Source organism: Scylla paramamosain, unplaced genomic scaffold (assembly GCF_035594125.1).
Source record: "Scylla paramamosain isolate STU-SP2022 unplaced genomic scaffold, ASM3559412v1 Contig4, whole genome shotgun sequence".
Lineage (NCBI taxonomy): Eukaryota > Metazoa > Arthropoda > Malacostraca > Decapoda > Portunidae > Scylla > Scylla paramamosain.
In genome coordinates, this window is record NW_026973669.1 from 1,127,024 (window position 1) to 1,153,508 (window position 26,485).

Below are 26,485 nucleotides of genomic sequence, written 5' to 3' on the forward strand. Positions count from 1 at the left end.
ATCACTGGATTAAAAGAAATACAAATATTGACACTTTTATAGATTTTTAATTGATAATGGAATAAACCGAATAATAATAATAAAAAGAAAGGAATTCAGAAATACAAAATAAATGGTAGCGTACTCTTCAGTTACATAATTCAGAAATACAAAATAAATGGTAGCGTATTCTTCAATTACATAAAAACTACGATGGAGATATTTTCGCGACTACTGAGTTGCGGGGGAGACCAGAGAATAAATAAATAAATAACAAATATATACCCAAAAAGTATGTATAGACCTGAGGACAGTCTCACACGGTGATCTCGAACCAGGTGGTTTCGCTAGTCACGTGGTGAAAACCAACAAAAAAGAACGAAAAAATGCGAATATCTATCCACTCAGAAATAGTTTATCAACAGGAATATCTGAGGGGGAATCCAAGAGGGTCTGAGGGGAATCCAAGAGAGTCTCCTTTAGTAAAATTATTGTTAAACAAACACTTACTTAATATTACAGGAAATGGAGGAGGAGATTATCAGACTGCATGCTCACCTGAGGGGAATCCAAGAGAGTCTGGCTTTGCTTGTGAGGAAATCGGCGGGAAACTAAGGATAAAGGTTTCCAATGGGGAAATTTATTAAGAGTTATAATTTTGTTTTTAGTGGGGGGGGCGACTAGGTTGTGAGTTCAGGGATGAAAAATATGAATAATTAAGTTACTGTTTACTTTATAGTTGTTACTTTAAGAAGTTTAATTCAATGGACTTTTGAAATCAATTGGGGAATTAGTCAAAGTCTGGTATCTCTTCCCGGCTTGCGTAGCAACAGGGGTAACAGGACGGCGAAGCAAAGAAGACTTATTAGATTCGTCAACCTCATTGGCGCGGCGTAATTATCTGGGATTTGTTTGAGCTGGCTTAAGACCTTACCATTATAGAATTAATTTTATCGTATTAAGGGCTCCCCATTCTCTGGGATTAGGTGAAAAATTCGCCTCTATAACCTGGCCAAGCAAGAGAAATTACGTTTATTCACGGGGTAAATTTATGATAGAAGTGGTCAGCACAATGACGCTGAGATGGGGGGGGGGGAAAGCAAGGACAAAAGGACACTGAGGAGAGGAGGGGAAGGGGGGGGGGGTTAGTCACATGGTACTGAGACTCTGGTCATCCTCGCACATTACATGGGCCTTAGCCTAGGAAAAAAAGTAGAAATATACATAATTAATTTCCCAGCACTACAATAGGAATGAAAGAGTGGAGAAGACAGGATAGGAATGGATGGTGTTGTTGCTGGGACTGTGTAGAGAGGCGAATGAAAGGATGATTGAGGCGGTGAAAGAGTTTCTGGAGAGAATGTGGCGTGCCAGGTGTATAAACAATTAGGATAGAGGATGCTGTTCGTTTCTCTTTTTTTTTCCCCCCCTTCTACAGGAGTTGTCGATCCAAAGGCCTGGCTCAGGAGTGATCCTGTGCCACCTGTACCATTAAGATCAAGATCAAGATCTGGCGCCAAGTTACTTGTGTGTTTTGTTGTCTGTGTCTGTTGGAGCGTCCGCGTGCTGCGTGGTGGTCAGTGGTCAGGTCACGCTGAGTGTGCGGCAGCTTGCGCCTGTGTCTGAGCTGGCCTGGGTCACCTGTGGTCACGTGCGGAGTGGCGGCGCCTCCCTGGGCTCACCTGAGGGCGTGCAGGTAATGGTGGGCGGGGAACAAGTAAATGTCGGGAGGTGAGTGACTAAGGTGGTGGTCACCGTCACTGTTGTTGTGGTTTGTTTGTTTGTTTGTTTGTTGATTTCTTTTATTCCCAAGACGTGGCGGTGCCGCCTGGCTGTCTGCTGGTGCTGCCTGCCTGTGGTCTGACCATTTTGTCGCGAGTGTTTGGGCGTTGTCCTTTCTGGGGATTTCCCGGCCCATACTGAGTGAGGTTAGGTTAGGTTAGGTTTTCTGGTCAAGATTTTCCCGTCACAGTGGTGGCAGCCGCGCAGGACAAGACACACGGTAATTCTTAAGAAATACACCTCCACACATATCTTATTAATCTTTTCCCCTCTCCCCCAACAAGCTTGGGGGCACGTGGGGAATTGGGTTTTTTTTGGAGGGGGACATAAAAGACCGATAAATGGACTGAAAATCTAGGGAAATTTCTCTAAAATAAAAGAAAATTGGGGTAAAATTTAAGTTTTAACCAATACTCCAGAATAATTATATACCTATCCTAACCTAACCTAACCTGGGGGGCTGTGCACCCCATGAATCCACCCCTGCTATCGGGGGGGGCTGTGCCCCCCCTGGACCCCCCCCTAAGGTTAAAGCGTCATTAAACGTCATACTCTTAGTGTAGCCGCACTGGCTGGGCATCAATTGGCTCTTAGGTAATCTGTTTTACTGATCACACCCATCATCGTAGGGTCGAGGAAAGGCAGTTCTCTCTCTGACGTTTATTGATGAGGTAGGCATGACCATAAGAACTGCAAACAAGTTCTTGGTCTCAATTTCTTACAAAATAACATTATACACTGATATTAAACACTTTCAACATATTACAATATTCATTAACAATACATGCAATTGACTTGGCACTATGACAATCAGTTTTTACTACAAAATTAAAGTATTTACCTCGGTCACCATCCTGCCCGTCTTTGTCTGAGCGCGACTTAGCCGTGAGTGATGCCCGCAGGCGACTAGCAGGTTAACCCCACACTACTAACAAGTGAGCATCGGCTTCGGTGCTTAATATAGCATTAAATACTGATACTCACACATATTACACGTTTTCATGCAAATAGAAAACTATTGAACATTTCACTTATAAATGCCGAGGAATAATGACGTGTGGTACATATGCTTTACATACAGTAACACTTAGTAGCATGGACAAAAGCACCCTGCGTGTAAACCAACGCATGAACGCACGCAGTGTAACTTCAGCACGGACAGGTAAGCAGGACGGATCTCGGGAATACTGGAGAAACTTTAACATTGTATTGTAACCTTAATATCAACGAGCCATCAGTAAAACCTTTACAGACTTGTAGCTATACTACTTACACTTCTTGAAAGCACACCTTATTGAAAATAATCTTGGGTGCGTTGTTCTTAAGATTTTCCAGACACACACCGTCAGTAAGGTTAGTTTGGTCTCCTGGACAAAATTTTCCCGTCACAGTGGTGGCAGCCACGCAGGACAAGACACACACCATCAGTTAGTGTTTTCTGCTTTCTTGTTTTATTTTTTGTTATTTTGTTAATTTGTTTAATATTGTTTTATTTGTTTGTCTTGCAGAACAGACGCGGTGAAAGAGCAAGGCCAGACTGGCAAGTCCTGTCCATTGTGCCCCAGAGCGTCTCAGATCAGTGGCTGGCAAGTCCTCCCATCCTCTCTGCCCCAGAGCCCCTCAGGTCAGTGGCTGGCAAGTCCTCCCATCCTCTCTGCCCCAGAGCCCCTCAGGTCAGTGGCTGGCAAGTCCTCCCATCCTCTCTGCCCAAGAGCCCCTCAGGTCAGTGGCTGGGGACTCAGAACACTGCACCACTGTTGGCAACACTTGTGTCTTTGTCACAAGTTACCACCAACTAAAAGTGATTATCTTACTCTTTGCAACAAGTCAGTTTTTTATTTATTTATTTATTTATTTATTTATTTATTTGGATAACCTGAAGATCCACCAGCCCAGTCTTACCACCTGAAGATCCTCCAGCCCAGTCTTACCACCTGAAGATCCACCAGCCCAGTCCTTTCTGGCCGTTCTATTGCTGCTGTGGTAGACGGTCACTGTTCTTCTCCTAGATCTATTAACAGTGGTGTTCCTCAGGATTCTGTCCTGTCACCCACTCTCTTCCTATTATTCATCAATGATCTTTTAAACCAAACTTCTTGTCCTATCCACTCCAATGCTGATGATACCACCCTGCACTTTTCCACGTCTTTTTCTAGACTTCCAACCCTTCAGGAAGTAAACAGTTCATGCAGGGAAGTCACAGACTTCTGATCTCTCCAAAATTCCAGATTAGGGCAGAGCAAACTTGCTATTGTTCAATGCCACAAAAACTCAATTCCTCCATCTATCAACTCGACACAACCTTCCAGACAACTATCCCCTCTTCTTCAATGACACTCAACTGTCCCCCTCTTCTACACTGAACATCCTCGGTCTGTACTTTACTTATAATCTGAACTGGAAACTTCACATCTCATCTCTAGCTAAAACAGCTTCTAGGAAGTCAGGTGTTCTGAGATGTCTCCGCCAGTTTTTCTCACCCCCCCTCCAGCTGTTAACGTTGTACAGGGGCCTTATCCGTCCATGTATGGAGTATGCTTCACATGTCTGGGGGGGTTCCACTCATACTGTTCTTCTAGACAGGGTGGAATCAAAAGCTTTTTGTCTCATCAACTCCTCTCCTCTAACTGACTGTCTTCAGCCTCTCTCTCATCGCCACAGTGTTGCATCTCGTGCTGTCTTTTACTGCTATTTTCATGCTAACTGCTCTTATGATCTTGCTAACTGCATGCTTCCCCTCCTCCCACAGCCTTCCTGCTCACTTTCTTCTTTCTCTCACCACTATTCTGTGCACCTCTCAAATGCAAGAGTTAACCAGTATTCTCAATCATTCATCCCTTTTCTCTGGTAATACTGGAGCTCCCTGCCTGCTTCTGTATTTCCACCTTCGTATGACTTGAATTCCTTCAAGAGGGAGGCTTCAACACACTTATCCTGCAATTTTTGACAACTGCCTTGGACCCTGTTCAGTGACCAGCATCTCAGTGTGCCCCCCCCCCCCCCTCTCTCTCTCTCTCTCTCTCTCTCTCTCTCTCTCTCTCTCTCTCTCTCTCTCTCTCTCTCTCTCTCTCTCTCTCTCTCTCTCTCTCTCTCTCTCTCTCTCTCTCTCTCTCTCTCTCTCTCTCTCTCTCTCTCTCTCTCTCTCTCTCTCTCTCTCTCTCTCTCTCTCTCTCTCTCTCTCTCTCTCTCCTGTACACCATACAGGCAGGAAGCCCCTCGCTGCCTGTGTGGTGACGGCCTCCTCTGTTACAGGTGCAAGGTCGGTGTGCATCCTTGGTGCAGCCCCAGGGTTCCTGCAGGACCAGCCACGGCCAGGAGCAGCGTTGCAATGGAGGGTGCGAGGCCAGGCAGCAGCAGCAGCAGTAGTAATAGCCTGGAGCAGCAGGTGACCCAAGGTGGGAGGACCTACACTTGTGACCACTGCGGCAAAGTGTGCTCCACCAAGGCTGCCATTGCCAGACACGTCCTCTCCCATGCCAGCAAGACAAGGCTGAGAGGCAGGAGTGGTTCCGCTGAACACACTACCACCCACACTGGTGGCAGGAACCACAAGTGTGACCTCTGCGGGAAGACATTTGTCCGGAAGAGTCATCTTGCCTCACACATCCTCACCCACACTGGGGAGAGAAAGTTCCAGTGCCTGGAGTGTGGGAAAAGCTTTACCCAGAAGAGTTCCCTTAACACACACATCCTCACCCACACTGGGGAGAGAAAGTTCCAGTGCCAGGAGTGTGGGAAAAGATTTACCCAGAAGGGTTCCCTTGACACACACATCCTCACCCACACTGGGGAGAGAAAGTTCCAGTGCCTGGAGTGTGGGAAAAGATTTACCCAGAAGAGTTCCCTTAACACACACATCCTCACCCACACTGGGGAGAGAAAGTTCCAGTGCCTGGAGTGTGGGACAAGATTTACCCGGAAGGGTTCCCTTGACACACACATCCTCACCCACACTGGGGAGAGAAAGTTCCAGTGCCTGGAGTGTGGGAAAAGATTTACCCACAAAAGTTATCTTAACAAACACATCCTCACCCACACTGGGGAGAGAAAGTTCCAGTGCCTGGAGTGTGGGAAAAGATTTACCCACAAAAGTAATCTTAACAAACACATCCTCACCCACACTGGGGAAAAAAAGTTCCAGTGCCTGGAGTGTGGGAAAAGATTTACCCACAAAAGTGATCTTAACAGACACATCCTCACCCACACTGGGGAGAGAAAGTTCCAGTGCCTGGAGTGTGGGAAAAGATTTCCCCGGAAGGGTTCCCTTGACACACACATCCTCACCCACACTGGGGAGAGAAAGTTCCAGTGCCTGGAGTGTGGGAAAAGATTTACCCACAAAAGTGATCTTAACAGACACATCCTCACCCACACTGGGGAGAGAAAGTTCCAGTGCCTGGAGTGTGGGACAAGATTTACCCGGAAGGGTTCCCTTGACACACACATCCTCACCCACACTGGGGAGAGAAAGTTCCAGTGCCTGGAGTGTGGGAAAAGATTTACCCACAAAAGTTATCTTAACAAACACATCCTCACCCACACTGGGGAGAGAAAGTTCCAGTGCCTGGAGTGTGGGAAAAGATTTACCCACAAAAGTAATCTTAACAAACACATCCTCACCCACACTGGGGAAAAAAAGTTCCAGTGCCTGGAGTGTGGGAAAAGATTTACCCACAAAAGTGATCTTAACAGACACATCCTCACCCACACTGGGGAGAGAAAGTTCCAGTGCCTGGAGTGTGGGAAAAGATTTCCCCGGAAGGGTTCCCTTGACACACACATCCTCACCCACACTGGGGAGAGAAAGTTCCAGTGCCTGGAGTGTGGGAAAAGATTTCCCCGGAAGGGTTCCCTTGACACACACATCCTCACCCACACTGGGGAGAGAAAGTTCCAGTGTCTGGAGTGTGGGAAAAGATTTACCTGGAAGGGTACTCTTGACAGACACATCCTCACCCACACTGGAAAGAAGAAGAGAAAACAGCCAAAATCATAGCTGTTGCAGTCCCCGGTGACTCTGGCCTCAGTAGAGCTGAAAGGCACAAAACTACAAAATATCACGACCTAAAAAGTGACCTGGGAACAACATGGTCGCCGATGGACACCGGTATAATACCAGTGGTGGTGTGGGCAACAGGGCTAATGAAGAAAACCTGGAGAGCTGCCTGGAGGCAATCCCCGGTCGCCCAAGTGCCCACGAGGTACACACAGCTGCGGTCAAGGGAACGGTCGCCACGCTGAACATAACCCTCGGATGCAATGCCGGCGCTGCTGAGGGTGTGACCGCTAACACCAGGCTTGGGGCCCATTGCACTCACCAGACAACAAAACAGGAAGGTGCAGAAAACGGGGAGAGAAAGTTCCCGTGCCTGCAGTGTGGGAAAGATTTACCCACGAAGGTAATCTTAACACACACATCCTCACCCACACTGGGGCTTGTACAAACTCAGCGCACCCTGAGTGTAGGAAGACAGAAGGAAGCAGAAACCGAAGGATCTTCTCTGAACCACCCTGGAGAGAGAAACTGCAGCAGAGGATCACCCATCAAAGAGAAGAAATCTGGCAGATAACAAGCTTCCTGCAAGACCAAAACCACACAAGGAACCTCCTCAAGAAAACAGACAGAATGACAGGAAGGCGCAGCGCAAGCAATGGCCGGCCGGGCGGAAGACAGGCAGGGGCCGAGCCCCGGCCGAAGCCTTGGCACCTGAAATGAGGACAAAGACAAGAAAATAAAGGCCAGAAAGATGAAGAGGCAGCTTGCAGAAAAGCCAGGGGTGGTGTGCAGACACATGGCAAAGACCTCAACAGAAGTACAAGACCCACCCGAGAAAGAAGTGGCCGAGGGATGCTGGAGGCCACTGCTGGAAGACCCCACGCAGCATCAGGCAGCCCCAGGGATACAGACCACCACGGTTAAACACACAAGTAAACAACAACAATGCCAGCTGTTCAGCTTACAGAGGAAGGTCTGCTGAGAAAGAGAGTGAGTCAATGCAGCAAGTTTGAGGCTCCAGGTGTAGACAAAGCCCCAAGTTTTGGGTCAGAAAGATTACACGAGTGCACCGTTCCGTGCACTCGTTTGTACCAGACTACAGAAAGGAAAAGAGGAGCCCCCACAATGGCTGGCCACTGGAAACACCAGCCTGCCACCAAACGCCAGCCAGACACAGAGCCGTCCGCTGCCTGTCAACAACACGCAGGTGGCCGACAGAGACACTGGCGTGGAGTTTGGTCTGGTGGAGTGCTCCACATGCACCGGCAGGACTGGCAAGAAGGTAGCACCAGAAACACACACACTGGTGAACAGGACTGCATTCAACACCTTGCCATTCAACACCTTGCTCAACACTCCACATGCAAGTGTTTGGGAACACAAGAGAATGCCACACTACAACACAAAAAATGAGAAAAACAATCAACAAAGAATTACCTTAACACCTTGAAAAAGATTTGCAGGTCAGAACTACCACCAAAAAACAAGACTACTGCCAGAAACCAGCTGGCAGTACCAGTAGTGACTTGTGGGTGTGGTGTGGTGTGGTGACTGGCCACAAGACTACTGCCACAAACCAGCTGGCAGTACCAGTAGTGACTTGTGGGTGTGGTGTGGTGTGGTGACTGGCCACAAGACTACTGCCACAAACCAGCTGGCAGTACCAGTAGTGACTTGTGGGTGTGGTGTGGTGTGGTGACTGGCCACAAGACTACTACCACAAACCAGCTCACAATACCACTAGTGACTTGTGGGTGTGGTGTGGTGTGGTGACTGGCCACAAGACTACTGCCACAAACCAGCTGGCAGTACCAGTAGTGACTTGTGGGTGTGGTGACTGGCCAAAAGGTTTATTCTGAAATGTAATCTTGACAAACATCCTCACCCACACTGTGGTAAGGAAGTACAGGTGTGGTGTTTGTGGCAGTGTTTCTGTAGGAAGAGTGGTGTTGCCAGACACATCCAAACACTCCTGTGGGGGTGAGGTGTTGTGGATGTGCTGGTGGTGTGTGAGGGAATTGGAGTGACTAGTGTTTGTGTGTTGTTACTTTGTACTCAAGTGTTGGAATAAACTTTTGTTGCTAGAATGCTGAGTAATGTTGTTCTACAGTAAATAATGTGTGTGTGTGTGTGTGTGTGTGTGTGTGTGTGTGTGTGTGTACAAAATGGCCAATAATAAACTTACCATGACAGACAGAGTAGTGGATGACTGGAATAGACTCAGTAGTCAGGTTGTTAGTGCTGAGTCATTACAGAGCTTTGAAATATTAGACAAATGTATGGACAGGGATGACAGGTGGAAATAGACAGGCATGTTTTGTACAGGGACTGCCACGTGCAGGCCTGACGGCTTCCTGCACCAACCCTTGTGTTCTTGTGTGCTGCTGCTGCTGCTGCTGCTGCTGCAAAATCTCTTCCTATTAATCCCTTTCTTTGCTGTGAATGCTTGTGGAGGTTTTACACATTGCTTTTAGTGCTGCCAAGTGTTGACTGTCGCTGTGAAAGGGTTGAAAGGTTAATGATCCTGGGAGGCAAAGAAAACTGCTGGTCTGTGCATCAATAGCCGTGGTGTTCTGATGGTCTGCCTTCTTCATCATTTCTCACCAAAACAAGAAAACAACAAAACTTGATTGAAAAACAAGCCACAGAGACAGGCAGAGCGGGTGGGAGTGCAGGGGAGAGGGAGAGGGAGAGAGGACGGTGTGGGAGACAAGACAGATATGGAGAGAGATGATACTTAACATTGCATCTCTTGCTATTCAAAGCTAGGTGAGTGTGTTGAAGCCTCCCTCCTGAAAGAGTTCAAGTCACCGGCAGGGGGAAACAGCAGCAGGCAGGGAGTTCAGGAGTGTGCCAGTAAAGGGGATGAGAGACTGAGAATACTGGTTAACTCTTGCATCAGGGAGGTGGACAGAATAGTGGTGAAAGATTGAGAATACTGGTTAACTCTTGCATCAGGGAGGTGGACAGAATAGTGGTGAAAGATTGAGAATACTGGTTAACTCTTGCATCAGGGAGGTCGACAGAATAGTGGTGAAAGATTGAGAATACTGGTTAACTCTTGCATCAGGGAGGTGGACAGAATAGTGGTGAAAGATTGAGAATACTGGTTAACTCTTGCATCAGGGAGGTGGACAGAATAGTGGTGAAAGATTGAGAATACTGGTTAACTCTTGCATCAGGGAGGTCGACAGAATAGTGGTGAAAGATTGAGAATACTGGTTAACTCTTGCATCAGGGAGGTGGACAGAATAGTGGTGAAAGATTGAGAATACTGATTAACTCTCATTCAGGAGGTGGAGTGTATTGTGGTGAAAGATTGAGAATACTGGTTAATTCTTGCACTAGGGAGCTGCAGACAATAGTGGTGAAAGATTGAGAATACTGGTTAACTCTTGCATCAGAGAGGTGGACAGAATAGTGGTGAAAGATTGAGAATACTGATTAACTCTTGCATTCAGGAGGTGGACAGTATAGTGGTGAAGGATTGAGAATACAGGTTAACTCTTGCATTAGATAGGTGGACAGAGTAGTAGTGAAAAATTGAGAATACTGGTTAACTTGCACTACGGAAGTGGAGACAATAGTGCTGAAAGATTGAGAATGCTGGTTAACTTGCATTCAGAAGGTGGACAGAATAGTGGTGAAAGATTGAGAATGCTGGTTAAATCGTGCATTAGGGAGGTGGACAGAATAGTGGTGAAAGATTGAGAATACTGGTTAACTCTTGCATTAGAGAGGTGGAGGCAATAGTGGTGAAAGATTGAGAATACTTGTTAACTCTTGCATTAGGGAGGTGGACAGAATAGTGGTGAAATATTGAGAATACTGGTTAACTCTTGCATTAGGGAGGTGGACTGATAAGTGGTGAAAGACTGAGAATACTGGTTAACTATTGCATTAGGGAGGTCAACAGAATACTGGTTAAATCTTGCATCAGGGAGGTGGACAAAATAGTGGTGAAAGATTGAGAATACTGGTTAACTCTTGCATCAAGGAAGTGGACAGAATAGTGGTGAAAGATTGAGAATACTGGTTAAATCTTGCATCAGGGAGGTGGACAGAATAGTGGTGAAAGATTGAGAATACTGGTTAACTCTTGCATCAGGGAGGTGGACAGAATAGTGGTGAAAGATTGAGAATACTGGTTAACTCTTGCATCAGGGAGGTGGACAGAATAGTGGTGAAAGTTTGAGAATAATGGTTAAGTCTTGCATCAGGGAGGTGGACAGAATAGTGATAAAAGATTGAGAATACTGGTTAACTCTTGCATCAGAGAGGTGGACAGGATAGTGGTGGAAGATTGAGAATACTGGTTAACTCTTGCATCAGGGTGGAGACAATAGTGGTGAGAAAGTAAGGCCTCTTATCAAATTATATTGAGATTTTTTGGCCAAATAGTTAGGAGTATATAAAATTTCAATAAAATTGCTAGCAAGATCTGCCCCCAAGCTTGAAAGAGGCAGAGACAGCAAGGAAGTGGTTCTCAGAGTGGGGTGTGACGAATAGACTGCATCAGTAGTCAGTAGGGAGCTGTGAAAGAAGACTGCAGCAGTGTGTGGACAGAGATGGCAGGTGGAAATAGATAGGCGTGTTTTGTACAGGGACTGCCACTTGTAGGTGTGATGGCTTCCTGCTCCAGCTCTTGTGTTCTTGTGTACTACTGCTACTTGGAAGGCTCTGCAATGGTGCCACCTTAAGTCCACTGCAACACACTTGTCCTCCAATGTACGATAATGTACCAAGGTCCTTAAGAATGGCATTTATTGATTTTATGATCATTATTATTATTTTATTTTATTTTTTTACAGTGTCTCTCTTAAATAGAAAAACAATAATAAAAAGTGTAATATATATATATATATATATATATATATATATATATATATATATATATATATATATTTTTTTTTTTTTTTTGTTATTTGGTAACTTTGTTTTTCACGTTTAATGACAAATTAAGTTGGTGGCAAGAGGAGTAGACATTTCAAGTTACCCTCCATTTCCACCCATGGCTTGCTGGTTCTCTAACACTTAGTCAAAATTTATGAATCATTAATAAATGATTATTTGTTTGATATTGTAAAGAAAAAGAAAAAAAAACGAAAAAAGTGCCAGCAGAAATCTGTGTGTAGAGTGCCGTTAGAAAAACAAAAAATGAAGACAAGACCAAGAGTGACGACGATGGGAGGCATGAATGCGCACACCGGTGTTGTAGGTGAGGAGGTGAATAGGAATGGTGAGATGCTTGATGAGTTTGTGAGTGAGATGGACGTGGAAAACCTGAATGAGACCCTGGCGTGGTGTGGCAGGAAGCAGCAGTCTGCGATTGACTACAAGCTAGTGAATGGGAGGATGGTGAGAGTGTGTACTGCATGTGCATTGATGAGCACGTTGTGACGGACTTTGTCTCAACACAGTATGCTGGCGTTAGAATGTTGAATGGGAGAGAGGGAAGGAATGCAAAGGTTAGGAGGAGAAAGTGGAGATTGAGGCATGTAGCATGGGAGAATTTCCAGGTAGACTTGAGTGAAAGTGTGAGGAGGGAAGCCTGAATGGCGTGGATGAAATGAACGACAGACAGGATGCCGCAGCCAGCCAGCCAGACAGGGTACGTGAGAACGAGTGCCGGGAAGCGTGCATGTAAGCCGTGGTGGAGTGACGAGACGAGATTAGGGATGCTGGAAAGGAAGGAAAGAGACTAAATAGGGTGTGCAGGCAGTCGAGAAAGAGGAGGCGGAGAGTGAGCACCAGAATGCACGGACAGCGTGTGTGAGTCAGCAGCGAGTGACGAAGCGAAAGGTAATGAATGCTAAAGTTAGGTGTGAGAGAAGTGTGCTTCAGTCCCTAAGAGAGAAAGGTGTTGAAGCGGCCGGGAATGGCACAGACTCCTGAGTGGTGAGGGAATGCCTGACACTGACAATGTGGAGAGCCTCGAGGTGAATGGGGCAGTGGTGACAGATGGAGAAAGAAGAAGGATGGTAGAAAAATGTACTTAGGTTTTATAGACGCAGAGAAAGCTTATGATAGAGTGAATAGAGAAATGCTGGGTAGAGTCTTAGAAAAGATTGGGTTGAGTGCAAAGGTAGTTAACATAGTGGGAAGTATGTATGTGGACACAAGCACTACATACAGACTAGGAGATATAGAAACACACTGGGCGAAGAGTGAGAGAGGAGTTAGGCAAGGCTGCATTTTGTCACCAAGCCTTTTTAGCCTGTATACAGAGGAGTTAGCAGCCAGCAGAATGAGAAGATTGAATGCGGGAGTGAGCGTGGGCAATGACAAGATGTGTGCTTCTTTGTGCAGGTGATGTAGTGGCCACGAGTGAATCGGCAGATGAGCTTCAAAGTTTGTTCGGTGTTGTAGATGTGTATGGAAGGGACTCTGGTGTGACACGTAGCGGTGACAAAAGCAAGGTGAACAGGTCAGAGGATGGCGGAAACTCAGTTTGCAGACTGGGAGGCAATGAGTTGCAACAGACTGATGAATGCAAGTACCTGGGGATGTGGATGAGTCCGAATGGCTGTGTGAAGGCGAACAATGAAAAGATAAGCATGGTGAACCAGTGGGTGGGTCGACTAGGAAGTGCAGCAAGGATGAGAGCCAGTAAGTATGACGTGCTGCGAGAACTTTGGAAGAGCGTGGCTGTTCCGAGCATTGTGTTTGGTATGGACGTGATTGTGTGGAATGAGAATGAACTAGAGAATGTAAAAGTAGGAGAGAATAGAGTAGCAAGAATGGCACTGAATGCACCAAGGTATGCAGCGATAGAGACTTTGAGGGGAGACATGGGCTGGAGTACTTAGAGAGAGAGAGAGAGAGAGAGAGTAGCAGGTGGGGGAAGAAGTGTGTTAGGATGGCAGTTAAAAAAGGCTTGGAAACTAGGTGGGCTTTTCAGCGGCTTGAGGGGACGCATGTTGAGAGTGACTGGAGTATGATTGCTAGAAATGGAGAGGGTTTAGATTGGGGTGTAAGAAAGTGGAAGAGTGAGATGGAGTAGTGAAACGTGGGACTGAGTGAATGGAAGAGTAAGATGGAACAAAAGAGTACTTTGGCGTGGTATTGGCGAGAGAAAGAGGCCCCGACGTATGCAAGGTGGTATAATGGAAGCCTGAGAGGCGATCTCTTTCGAGCGAGGGCACAGTGTATGGATGTGAATGCAGGGAGTTACAGATGGTCCGAGTCCAGCAGCGAAGTGTGCCAGACGTGTGACATGGGAGAGGATGAGACGGTGGAGCGTGTGGTGCTGGAGTGTGTGAAGTATGCCAGAGACAGGAATGAGATGATGCAAGTGGTGCTGAGGGAACTGGGGAACGTCACAGTGGAGAAGACAGGAAGGGAGTGGATGGTGTTGCTGCTGGGACTGTGTGGGGAGACGAATGGAAGGATGATTGAGGCTGTCAAAGTGTTTCTGCAGAAAATGTGGACCGCTAGATGTAGGAGTTAGTGGTGTGAAATATGGCGTCTGTTTTACGTTTGCCTTTTTTTTTTTTTTTTTTTCCTCCCTAACGGGAGTTATCAATAAAAAAAAAGAAAACTGACATGAGCAATCCCCAGGTATGAAAGATGATGCATGTTTTTCTGTTTAATATTTTTGTTTTTTTCCTGTTTTTCGTACAGGATTTGCCGTTATGAAGGCTTGATTCAGGAGTAATCCCAAGCCTCCCTAGGCGTCAAAATCAAGATTAAGTTCGAGCCACCCTGAAGAAAGAACTTTTTGGTGAGCTGTGGCGGTGTGTACAAGTGGCTTTGCCTTGCTCTCTGAGTTTTCTCTGAGTTTTGTGGTTTATGTTCTCTTGCCTGTGTGCTGAAATACCCTGAAAATGGTGATGAGCGCGTGTGGTTCATGCGAGGAGAGTGTGGCGAACAGGCAAAGGGCTGTGGCATGCGAGAGATGCATGGCCTGGTTCCATGTAGCCTGTGTGGGCATGAGGGAGGCCAACATGAAGGCGCTGGGGTTCGAGCTTCTGGTGTTCCTCTGCAGGGAATGCCTGAGCAAGAGCCTCAATGAGTGGAGGAACCAGGATGAGGAAAAAGAAGAGAGAGTGGAGCAGAGCACCCAGACAGAAAACCTGATGAAAGAGGCAGAAGCACAGACGACGAAGACTGAAGAGAGAAAAGACCAGCAAGAAGTGGTGGAAGTGGCCAGAACAGACAGACGCCCAAGGAAGAAGAGAATGGTAATCAAGAAAGCCCCAGTACGTGTCATTGGAGACAGCATGGTAAGGAAGACTCCCGACTTTGTGAGAAGGGAAATTGAGTGCACTAGCATGGGAGGTGCTAAGATCCAAGACGTCAAGAGGAAAGTCAAGGAAGAAGTGCAAGAAATGGAAGAGAGAAGCCTGCTAGTTGTCCAAGGAGGAGGCAACAACTTAGTAGAGGCAGGTGCTGAAGACACAGTAAAGGAAGTGATAGAAGCAGTGAGGGCAGCAGAAGAAAAGAAGATGTGTGTGGCTGTGGTGGGGGTCCTGCGGCGCCCACGGGAAGGAGTGCAGTAGGAGAAGGTCAGAAGAGAAACGAACCGCAAGATATGCATGGAACTCATGAAGGTCAAGATGGAATGGATGGCAGATAAGAAGGGCAACGTGAGCTTCCTGGACATGGATGGGATCCTCGACCAGGACAAATTCTTCGGGAGAGACGGGGTCCACCTCAACCACAACGGGAATGAGAGGCTAGGACGTCGACTGGCCGAGTGGATGAGGGCGAGGCAGGTGTGTTGTGTGGACGAGGCATGACGAGGAGGACCCACTGATGTCAGCGAACATGGAAGAAAAGAGACTAGCCAGGCAAGTAAATGTGTGAAGATTGGCTGTATGAATGTGAGAGGATGGGGTGTGGGCAAGTTTGAGGATGTATGCAAGGAGCTCAGGGAGTGGAGGTTCGACTTAGTCGGGCTCACTGAGACTCACCTGAGAGATGATGTACGAATGGAGGGATGCGAGTATGTTATGATTGGAAAGGGGCGTAAGGCACAGGAAACACTGGGAGGAGGCGTAGCCCTACTCTACAAGAAAGAAAGAGGACTGAAAGTAGAGGAGATTGATGTGGGGGAGTGTACAAGTAGTGAGGATGTGCTTGCAGTAAGAGTGGAATGCATGGAGGGTCGTGGCAGACCAGAGAAGGTGGTACTGGTGGTAGCGTACATGACTGTCATGGGTGAAAGAGCAGAGAGGGAAAATAGGAGGAAGTATGACATACTTAAGAAAGTTGTGAGAGAGCATGGAGAGGAGAGAGTGCTAGTTATGGGTGACATGAATGCACATGTGGGAATACTGGGGGAACAGGTGAACAGGAATGGTGAAATGCTTGGAGAGTTTGTTGATGAACTGGAGCTGGAAAATCTGAACGTTACTTTGGCAGAGGGGCGTGTGACTTGGAGTGCAAGAGAACAGGAATCGGCAATTGACTACATGTTGGTGAATGGAAGAATGCGTGAAATTGTGTCGCACATGTGGATAGATGAGGATGGTTTGGTTGATATTGTGTCCGATCACAACATGCTTGTTGTGGAGTGCTTGATGCAGGGTGGGAATGAAGTGAAAGTGGCAAGTAAGAGAAAGAAGTGGAGACTGAGAGATGTAGGGTGGGAGAACTTTCAGGTTGATCTGAGTGAGAGAAGCTGGGACGACGAAAGTGTGCATGACGTGGAGCATCTGAATGAGAAACTGGTTGAGGACGTGAGGGGTGCTGCTGAGAACCAGATAGGGTTTGTGAGAGTAGGTAGAAGAAAGAATGTATGTAAACCATGGTGGAATGATGAAATCAGAGCGGCTAGGAAGGAGCGAAAGAGAATGAGTAGACAGTGTAGATGGCTGAGGAAAAAGAGGCATGAAAGCGATGAGGCAGAGAATGAGTATCTGAATGCATGGGCAGCGTATGTGAAGCAGCAGCGGTTGACGAGACGAATGATAATGAATGCTAAAGTGAAGAGTGAAAGGAGCGTGATTCAATCTTTAAGGGAGAAAGGTATGGAAGGTGGCCGTGAATGGTACAAGTTCATGAGAGGTGAGAATATGTCAGGCAGTGTTGGTGTGGAGAGTCTAAAAGTGGAGGGTGTAGTTATAACAGAGAGGGATGGAATCAGGGAGGCAATCAAAGGGTTCTGGGAAGAAGTAGGTGGGGTAGGTGAGATGTTTAGTGTGAGAGAAGAATGTGTAACACTGGAAAGGAAGAATGCAGATGAACTGGATGAAAGAATCAGTAGGGATGAAGTGGAGAGGTGTGTGAGAAGGCAGAAGAATGGCAAGGCAGCAGGTCCAGATGATATACCCTATGAGTTCTACAAGAATGGTGGGGAGGTAGTGATAGACAGAATGACTGAGTTATTCAACCGAGTGTGGGATGAAGAGAGAGTGCCAAGAAAGTGGAATGAGAGCCGAGTGTGTCTGTTGCATAAGGGAGGATTTAAGAGTAAGAATGAGCTGAAGAACTACAGGCCAATTGCATTAGTGAATACAGTAGGTAAAGTTTTCAGTGCAGTGTTGAATGAGAGACTGTGTAAATGGATTGAGAGAGCTGGAGTGATGGGTGAAGAACAGAATGGTTTTCGTAGGGACAGGAGAGCTGAGGACAATATGTTTGTGGTGAATGAAATGATTGAGAAGAAAAAGAAGGATGGGGGTAAATTGTACCTAGGTTTTTTGGATATAGAGAAAGCTTATGATAGAGTGAACAGAGAAATGTTAGGTAGGGTCTTAGAAAAGATTGGATTGAGTGCAAAGATAGTTAACGTAGTGCAAAGTATGTATGTGGACACAAGAGCTAGATACAGGCTAGGAGACATAGAAACAGACTGGGTGAAGAGTGAGAGAGGAGTTAGGCAGGGCTGTATATTGTCACCAACCCTTTTTAGCCTGTATACAGAGGAGCTAGCAGCCAGGATGAGAAGAATGAATGTAGGGGTAAGTGTGGGGAATGATAAAGTATGTGTGCTCCTTTATGCAGATGATGTAGTTGTTATGAGTGAATCGGCAGATGAGCTTCAAAGTTTGTTGGATGTAGTGGATGGCTATGGTAAAGACTTTGGAGTAAGGTTTAGCAGTGAGAAAAGCAAAGTAATGATTGTGAATAGGTCAGAGGATGAAAGTAATGTGGTATGGAGACTTGGAGAGAATGAGTTGAGACAGGTGCAAGAATACAAGTACTTAGGGATGTGGATGAGTCCTAGTGGGTGTGCAAAGGCAAAGAATGAAAAGATAAGTATGGTAAACCAGTGGGTAGGTCGATTGGGAAGCGCGGCAAGAATGAGAGCAAGTAAGTATAATGTGTTGAGAGAAGTGTGGAAGAGTGTGGCTGTGCCATGTATAATGTATGGTATGGATGTGATTGTATGGAATGAAAGTGAAATTGATAAGTTAGAAGCGGGCCAGAATAGAGTAGCAAGGATGGCACTGAGTGCACCGAGGTGCACAGCAGTTGAAGCCTTGAGAGATGACATGGGATGGAGCACCTTTAGAGAAAGACTCACAAAAGCCACACTTAGGTACAAGATTAGGCTTGAGAGAATGGATGATGCAAGAATAGCAAGGAAGGTGTACCTGTGGAATGAAAGTGGAAGCAGATGGAGGAAGAGATGCATGAGAATGACAGACAGGAATGGATTGCAAGTTGTGTGGGCGATAAGAATGGCTGGGAGGAATCAAAATGAGCGTGAATGGGTGGTAACAAGAGGAGGCAGAGTGGGAGCCGAATGGGATGTGAGGAAATGGAAGAATGAGATAGACAAAGAAGTGAAATGTGTGGGACTGAATGAATGGAAGAATGAAATGGAAAGAAAGAAGACCCTGGAATGGTACAAGGATAAAGAGGCCCCGAGGTATGAAAGGTGGTATGATGGAAGCCTGGGCGGTGATCTTCTCTTCCGAGCGAGGGCACAGTGTATGGATGTGAATGCAAGGAGTTACAGGTGGTCTGAGTCCCGCAGCAAAGTGTGCCAGATGTGTGACATGGGAGAGGATGAGACGGTGGAACATGTGGTGCTGGAGTGTGTGCAGTATGCCAGAGACAGGAATGAGATGATGCAAGTGATACTGACTGAGTTAGGGCATGATAGGAATGAAAGAGTGGAGAAGACAGGAAAGGAATGGATGGTGTTGTTGCTGGGACTGTGTAGAGAGGCGAATGAAAGGATGATTGAGGCGGTGAAAGAGTTTCTGGAGAGAATGTGGCGTGCCAGGTGTATGAACAATTAGGATAGAGAATGCTGTTCGTATCTCTTTTTTTTTTTTTCCTTCTACAGGAGTTGCCGATCCAAAGGCCTGGCTCAGGAGTGATCCTGTGCCACCTGTACCATTAAGATCAAGATCAAGATCTGGCGCCAAGTTACTTGTGTGTTTTGTTGTCTGTGTTTGTTGGAGCGTCCGCGTGCTGCGTGGTGGTCAGTGGTCAGGTCACGCTGAGTGTGCGGCAGATTGCGCCTGGGTCTGAGCTGGCCTGGGTCACCTGTGGTCACCTGTCCACTCTGTGTCTGGTGGAGGGAACAGACAAGACGTCAGCGTGGTGGTCAGTGGTCAGGTCACGCTGAGTGTGCGGCAGCTTGCGCCTGTGTCTGAGCTGGCCTGGGTCACCTGTGGTCACGTGGCGGAGTGGCGGCGCCTCCCTGGGCTCACCTGAGGGCGTGCAGGTAATGGTGGGCGGGGAACAAGTAAATGTCGGGAGGTGAGTGACTAAGGTGGTGGTCACCGTCACTGCTGTTGTGGTTTGTTTGTTTGTTTGTTTGTTTGTTGATTTCTTTTATTCCCAAGACATGGCGGCGCCGCCTGGCTGTCTGCTGGTGCTGCCTGCCTGTGGTCTGACCATTTTGTCGCGAGTGGTTGGGCGTTGTTCTTTCTGGGGATTTCCCGGCCCATACTGAGTGAGGTTAGGTTAGGTTAGGTTTTCTGGTCAAGATTTTCCCGTCACAGTGGTGGCAGCCACGCAGGACAAGACACACGGTAATTCTTAAGAAATACACCTCCACACATATCTTATTAATCTTTTCCCCTCTCCCCCAACAAGCTTGGGGCCACGTGGGGAATTAGGTTTGTTTTTGGAGGGGGACATAAAAGACCGATAAATGGACTGAAAATCTAGGGAAATTTCCCTAAAATAAAAAAAAAATTGGGGTAAAATTTAAGTTTTAACCAATACTTCAGAATCATTATATACCTATCCTAACCTAACCTAACCGGGGGGGCTGCGCACTCCATGAACCCACCCCTGCTATCGGGGGGGGGGGCTGTGCCCCCCCTAAACCCCCCTAAGGTTAAAGCGTCATTAAACGTCATAGACTTGGTAGCATGGACAAAAGCACCCTGCGTGTAAACCAACGCACGAACGCACGCAGTGTAACTTCAGCACGGACAGGTAAGCAGGACGGATCTCGGGAATACTGGAGAAACTTTAACATTGTATTGTAACCTTAACATCAACGAGCGATCAGTAAAACCTTTACAGACTTGTAGCTATACTACTTACACTTCTTGAAAGCACACCTTATTGAAAATAATCTTGGGTGCGTTGTTCTTAAGATTTTCCAGACACACACCGTCAGTAAGGTTAGTTTGGTCTCCTGGACAAAATTTTCCCGTCACAGTGGTGGCAGCCACGCAGGACAAGACACACACACCGTCAGTTAGTGTTTTCTGCTTTCTTGTTTTATTTTTGTTATTTTGTTAATTTGTTTAATATTGTTTTATTTGTTTGTCTTGCAGGAGAACAGACGCGGTGAAAGAGCAAGGCCAGACTGGCAAGTCCTCCTGTCCATTGTGCCCCAGAGCCTCTCAGATCAGTGGCTGGCAAGTCCTCCCATCCTCTCTGCCCCAGAGCCTCTCAGGTCAGTGGCTGGCAAGTCCTCCCATCCTCTCTGCCCCAGATCCCCTCAGGTCAGTGGCTGGCAAGTCCTCCCATCCTCTCTGCCCCAGAGCCCCTCAGGTCAGTGGCTGGGGACTCAGAACACTGCACCACTGTTGGCAACACTTGTGTCATTGTCACAAGTTTCCACCAACTAAAAGTGATTATCTTACTCTTTGCAACAAGGCAGTTTTTTCTTTCTTTCTTTCTTTATTTATTTATTAATTAATTAATTAATTTATTTATTTATTTGGATAACCTGAAGATCCACCAGCCCAGTCTTACCACCTGAAGATCCACCAGCCCAGTCCTTTCTGGCCGTTCTATTGCTGCTGTGGTAGACGGTCACTGTTCTTCTCCTAGATCTATTAACAGTGGTGTTCCTCAGGGTTCTGTCCTGTCACCCACTCTCTTCCTATTATTCATCAATGATCTTTTAAACCAAACTTCTTGTCCTATCCACTCCAATGCTGATGATACCACCCTGCACTTTTCCACGTCTTTTTCTAGACTTCCAACCCTTCAGGAAGTAAACAGTTCATGCAGGGAAGTCACAGACTTCTGATCTCTCCAAAATTCCAGATTAGGGCAGAGCAAACTTGGTATTGTTCAATGCCACAAAAACTCAATTCCTCCATCTATCAACTCGACACAACCTTCCAGACAACTATCCCCTCTTCTTCAATGACACTCAACTGTCCCCCTCTTCTACACTGAACATCCTCGGTCTGTCCTTTACTTATAATCTGAACTGGAAACTTCACATCTCATCTCTAACAAAAACAGCTTCTAGGAAGTCAGATGTTCTGAGATGTCTCCGCCAGTTTTTCTCACCCCCCCCCGGCTGCTAACTTTGTACAGGGGCCTTATCCGTCCATGTATGGAGTATGCTTCACATGTCTGGGGGGGTTCCACTCATACCATTCTTCTAGACAGGTTGGAATCAAAAGCTTTTTGTCTCATCAACTCCTCTCCTCTAACTGACTGTCTTCAGCCTTTCTCTCATCGCCGCAGTGTTGCATCTCGTGCTGTCTTTTACAGCTATTTTCATGCTAACTGCTCTTCTGATCTTGCTAACTGCATGCTTCCCCTCCTCCCACAGCCTTGCTGCTCAACACTTTCTTCTTTCTCTCACCACTATTCTGTGCACCTCTCTAATGCAAGAGTTAACCAGTATTCTCAATCATTCATCCCTTTTCTCTGGTAATACTGGAGCTCCCTGCCTGCTTCTGTATTTCCACCTTCGTATGACTTGAATTCCTTCAAGAGGGAGGCTTCAACACACTTATCCTTATCTCTCTCTCTCTCTCTCTCTCTCTCTCTCTCTCTCTCTCTCTCTCTCTCTCTCTCTCTCTCTCTCTCTCTCTCTCTCTCTCTCTCTCTCTCTCTCTCTCTCTCTCTCTCTCAGACAGGCAGGAAGCCCCTCGCCGCCTGTGTGGTGACGGCCTCCTCTGTTACAGGTGCAAGGTCAGTGTGCATCCTTGGTGCAGCCCCAGGGTTCCTGCAGGACCAGCCACGGCCAGGAGCAGCATTGCAATGGAGCGTGCAAGGCCAGGCAGCAGCAGCAGCAGCAGCAGCAGTAGTAGTAACAGCCTGGAGCAGCAGGTGACCCAAGGCGGGAGGACCTACACTTGTGACCACTGTGGCAAAGTGTGCTCCACCAAGGCTGCCATTGCCAGACACGTCCTCTCCCATGCCAGCAAGACAAGGCTGAGAGGCAGGAGTGGCCCCGCTGAACACACTGCCACCCACACTGGTGGCAGGAACCACAAGTGTGACCTCTGCAGGAAGACATTTGTCCGGAAGAGTCATCTTGCATCACACATCCTCACCCACACTGGGGAGAGACAGTTCCAATGCCTGGAGTGTGGGAAAAGATTTATCCAGAAAGGTGATCTTGACAGACACATCCTCACCCACACTGGGGAGAGAAAGTTCCAGTGCCTGGAGTGTGGGAAAAGATTTACCCAGAAGGGTTCCCTTAACACACACATCCTCACCCACACTGGGGAGAGAAAGTTCCAGTGCCTGGAGTGTGGGAAAAGATTTACCCGGAAGGGTTCCCTTAACAGACACATCCTCACCCACACTGGGGAGAGAAAGTTCCAGTGCTTGGAGTGTGGGAAAAGATTTACCCGGAAGGGTTCCCTTAACACACACATCCTCAACCACACTGGGGAGAGAAAGTTCCAGTGCCTGGAGTGTGGGAAAAAATTTACCCAGAAAAGTGATCTTAACACACACATCCTCATCCACACTGGGGAGAGAAAGTTCCAGTGCCTGGAGTGTGGGAAAAGATTTACCCAGGAGAGTCATCTTAACACACACATCCTTACCCACACTGGGGAGAGAAAGTTCCAGTGCCTGGAGTGTGGGAAAAGATTTACCCAGAAGGGTTCCCTTAACACACACATCCTCACCCACACTGGGGAGAGAAAGTTCCAGTGCCTGGAGTGTGGGAAAAGATTTACCCGGAAGGGTTCCCTTAACACACACATCCTCACCCACAATGGGGAGAGAAAGTTCCAGTGCCTGGAGTGTGGGAAAAGATTTACCCGGAAGGGTTCCCTTAACACACACATCCTCACCCACACTGGGGAGAGAAAGTTCCAGTGCCTGGAGTGTGGGAAAAGATTTATCCAGAAAGGTGATCTTGACAGACACATCCTCACCCACACTGGGGAGAGAAAGTTCCAGTGCCTGGAGTGTGGGAAAAGATTTATCCAGAAGGGTTCCCTTAACACACACATCCTCACCCACACTGGGGAGAGAAAGTTCCAGTGCCTGGAGTGTGGGAAAAGATTTACTCGGAAGGGTTCCCTTAACAGACACATCCTCACCCACACTGGGGAGAGAAAGTTCCAGTGCCTGGAGTGTGGGAAAAGATTTACCCGGAAGGGTTCCCTTAACACACACATCCTCAACCACACTGGGGAGAGAAAGTTCCAGTGCCTGGAGTGTGGGAAAAGATTTACCCAGAAGTGTACTCTTGACAGTCACATCCTCACCCACACTGGGGAGAGAAAGTTCCAGTGCCTGGAGTGTGGGAAAAGATTTACCCAGGAGAGTAATCTTAACACACACATCCTCACCCACACTGGGGAGAGAAAGTTCCAGTGCCTGGAGTGTGGGAAAAGATTTACCCGGAAGGGTTCCCTTAACACACACATCCTCACCCACACTGGGGAGAGAAAGTTCCAGTGCCTGGAGTGTGGGAAAAGATTTACCCAGGAGAGTCATCTTAACACACACATCCTCACCCACACTGAGGAAAGAAAGTTCCAGTGCCTGGAGTGTGGGAAAAGATTTACCCAGAAAGGTACTCTTGACAGACACATCCTTACCCACACTGGAAAGAAGAAGAGAAAACAGCCAAAATCATAGCTGTTGCAGTCCCCGGTGACTCCGGCCTCAGTAGAGCTGAAAGGCACAAAACTACAAAATATCACGACCTAAAAAGTGACCTGGGAACAACATGGTCGCCGATGGACACCGGTATAATACCAGTGGTGGTGTGGGCGACAGGGCTAATGAAGAAAACCTTGAGAGCTGCCTGGAGGCAATCCCCGGTCGCCCAAGTGCCCACGAAGTACACACAGCTGCGGTCAAGGGAACGGTCGCCACGCTGAACAGACCCCTCGGATGCAATGCCGGCGCTGCTGAGGGTGTGACCGCTAACACCAGGCTTGGAGCCCATTGCACTCACCAGACAACAAAACAGGAAAGTGCAGAAAACGGGGAGAGAATGTTCCCGTGCCTGCAGTGTGGGAAAAGATTTACCCACAAAGGTAATCTTAACACACACATCCTCACCCACACTGGGGCTTGTACAAACTCAGTGCACCCTGAGTGTAGGAAGACAGAAGGAAGCAGAAACAGAAGGATCTGCTCTGAACCACCCTGGAGAGAGAAACTGCAGCAGAGGATCACCCATCAAAGAGAAGAAATCTGGCAGATAACAAGCTTCCTGCAAGACCAAAACGACACAAGGAGCCTCCTCAAGAAAACAGACAGAATGACAGGAAGGCGCAGCGCAAGCAACGGCCGGCCGGGCGGAAGACCGGCAGGGGCCGAGCCCCAGCCGAAGCCTTGCCACCACAAATGAGGACAAAGACAAGAAAATAAAGGCCAGAAAGATGAAGAAGCAGCTTGCAGAAAAGCCAGGGGTGGTGTGCAGGCACATGGCAAAGACCTCAACAGAAGTACAAGACACACCCGAGAAAGAAGTGGCCGAGGGATGCTGCAGGCCACTGCTGGAAGACCCCACGCAGCATCAGGCAGCCCCGGGGATACAGACCACCACGGTTAAACACACAAGTAAACAACAACAATGCCAGCTGTTCAACTTACACAGGAAGGTCTGCTGAGAAAGAGAGTGAGTCAGTGCAGCAAGTTTGAGGCTCCAGGTGTAGACAAAGCCCCAAGTTTTGGGTCAGAAAGATTACACGAGTGCACCGTTCCGTGCACTCGTTTGTACCAGACTACAGAAAGGAAAAGAGGAGCCCCCACAATGGCTGGCCACTGGAAACACCAGCCTGCCACCAAACGCCAGCCAGACACAGAGCCATTCGCTGCTTGTTAACAACACGCAGGTGGCCGACAGAGACACCGGTGTGGAGTTTGGTCTGGTGGAGTGCTCCACATGCACCGGCAGGACTGGCAAGAAGGTAGCACCAGAAACACACACACTGGTGAACAGGACTGCATTCAACACCTTGCCATTCAACACCTTGCTTAACACTCCACATGCAAGTGTTTGGGAACACAAGAGAATGCCACACTACAACACAAAAAATGAGAAAAACAATCAAGAAAGAATTACCAAAACACCTTGAAAAAGATTCGCAGGTCAGAACTAACACCAAAAAAACAAGACTACTGCCACAAACCAGCTGGCAGTACCAGTAGTGACTTGTGGGTGTGGTGTGGTGTGGTGACTGGCCACAAGACTACTGCCACAAACCAGCTGGCAGTACCAGTAGTGACTTGTGGGTGTGGTGTGGTGTGGTGACTGGCCACAAGACTACTGCCACAAACCAGCTGGCAGTACCGCTAGTGACTTGTGGGTGTGGTGTGGTGTGGTGACTGGCCACAAGACTACTGCCACAAACCAGCTGGCAGTACCAGTAGTGACTTGTGGGTGTGGTGTGGTGTGGTGACTGGCCACAAGACTACTGCCACAAACCAGCTGGCAGTACCAGTAGTGACTTGTGGGTGTGGTGTGGTGTGGTGACTGGCCAAAAGGTTTATTCTGAAATGTAATCTTGACAAACATCCTCACCCACACTGTGGTAAGGAAGTACAGGTGTGGTGTTTGTGGCAGTGTTTCTGTAGGAAGAGTGGTGTTGCCAGACACATCCAAACACTCCTGTGGGGGTGAGGTGTTGTGGATGTGCTGGTGGTGTGTGAGGGACTTGGAGTGACTAGTGTTTGTGTGTTGTTACTTTGTACTCAAGTGTTGGAATAAACTTTTGTTGCTAGAATGCTGAGTAATGTTGTTATACAGTAAATAATGTGTGTGTGTGTGTGTGTGTGTGTGTGTGTGTGTGTGTGTGTGTGTGTGTGTGTGTGTGTGTGTGTGTACAAAATGGCCAATAATAAACTTGCCATGACAGACAGAGTAGTGGATGACTGGAATAGACTCAGTAGTCAGGTTGTTAGTGCTGAGTCATTACAGAGCTTTGAAATATTAGACAAATGAAATGAAATATTAGACAGGGATGACAGGTGGAAATAGACAGGCATGTTTTGTACAGGGACTGCCACGTGCAGGCCTGACGGCTTCCTGCACCAACCCTTGTGTTCTTGTGTGCTGCTGCTGCTGCAAAATCTCTTCCTATTAATCCCTTTCTTTGCTGTGAATGCTTGTGGAGGTTTTACACATTGCTTTTA

The 26,485-nt window shown here is 47.4% G+C and overlaps 2 protein-coding genes across 3 annotated transcripts; both read left to right on the forward strand.

Moving 5' to 3' along the window:
• Positions 1 to 1,108: 1,108 nt before the first annotated feature.
• LOC135096539 (gastrula zinc finger protein XlCGF57.1-like) lies at positions 1,109 to 10,574 on the forward strand. 2 transcript variants are annotated; one of them, XM_063998101.1, is made up of 3 exons: positions 1,109 to 1,675; positions 3,270 to 3,385; positions 5,014 to 8,913. In XM_063998101.1, exon 3 carries the CDS (start codon positions 5,090 to 5,092, stop codon positions 6,755 to 6,757), a length of 1,668 nt encoding a protein of 555 aa, XP_063854171.1. In that variant the 5' UTR covers positions 1,109 to 1,675; positions 3,270 to 3,385; positions 5,014 to 5,089; the 3' UTR covers positions 6,758 to 8,913. The 2 variants fall into 2 exon arrangements, 1 of the variants encoding a protein (XP_063854171.1); XR_010264795.1 differs by lacking the exon at positions 1,109 to 1,675 and adding an exon at positions 10,000 to 10,574 and having other exon boundaries at positions 1,701 to 3,385; positions 5,014 to 9,663.
• A 3,219-nt stretch (positions 10,575 to 13,793) lies between these two features.
• Positions 13,794 to 26,181, forward strand: LOC135096456 (oocyte zinc finger protein XlCOF6-like). Its single transcript, XM_063997958.1, has 4 exons — positions 13,794 to 14,125; positions 19,298 to 19,385; positions 20,455 to 20,576; positions 22,054 to 26,181. The coding sequence occupies exons 1-4, from the start codon at positions 13,794 to 13,796 to the stop codon at positions 23,975 to 23,977; spliced, it is 2,466 nt and encodes an 821-aa protein (XP_063854028.1). The 3' UTR covers positions 23,978 to 26,181.
• Positions 26,182 to 26,485: the final 304 nt, after the last annotated feature.

Coding starts and splice junctions, on each gene's coding strand:
- LOC135096539 (XM_063998101.1), top strand. CDS start 5,090: ATGGAGGGTGCGAGGCCAGGCAGCAGCAGCAGCAGTAGTAATAGCCTG.
- LOC135096456 (XM_063997958.1), top strand. CDS start 13,794: ATGGAACAAAAGAGTACTTTGGCGTGGTATTGGCGAGAGAAAGAGGCC. Junction 19,386..20,454: donor GCTCACCTGAGGGCGTGCAG/GTAATGGTGGGC, acceptor TTTGTCTTGCAG/GAGAACAGACGCGGTGAAAG. Junction 20,577..22,053: donor TCTGCCCCAGAGCCTCTCAG/GTCAGTGGCTGG, acceptor CCTCTGTTACAG/GTGCAAGGTCAGTGTGCATC.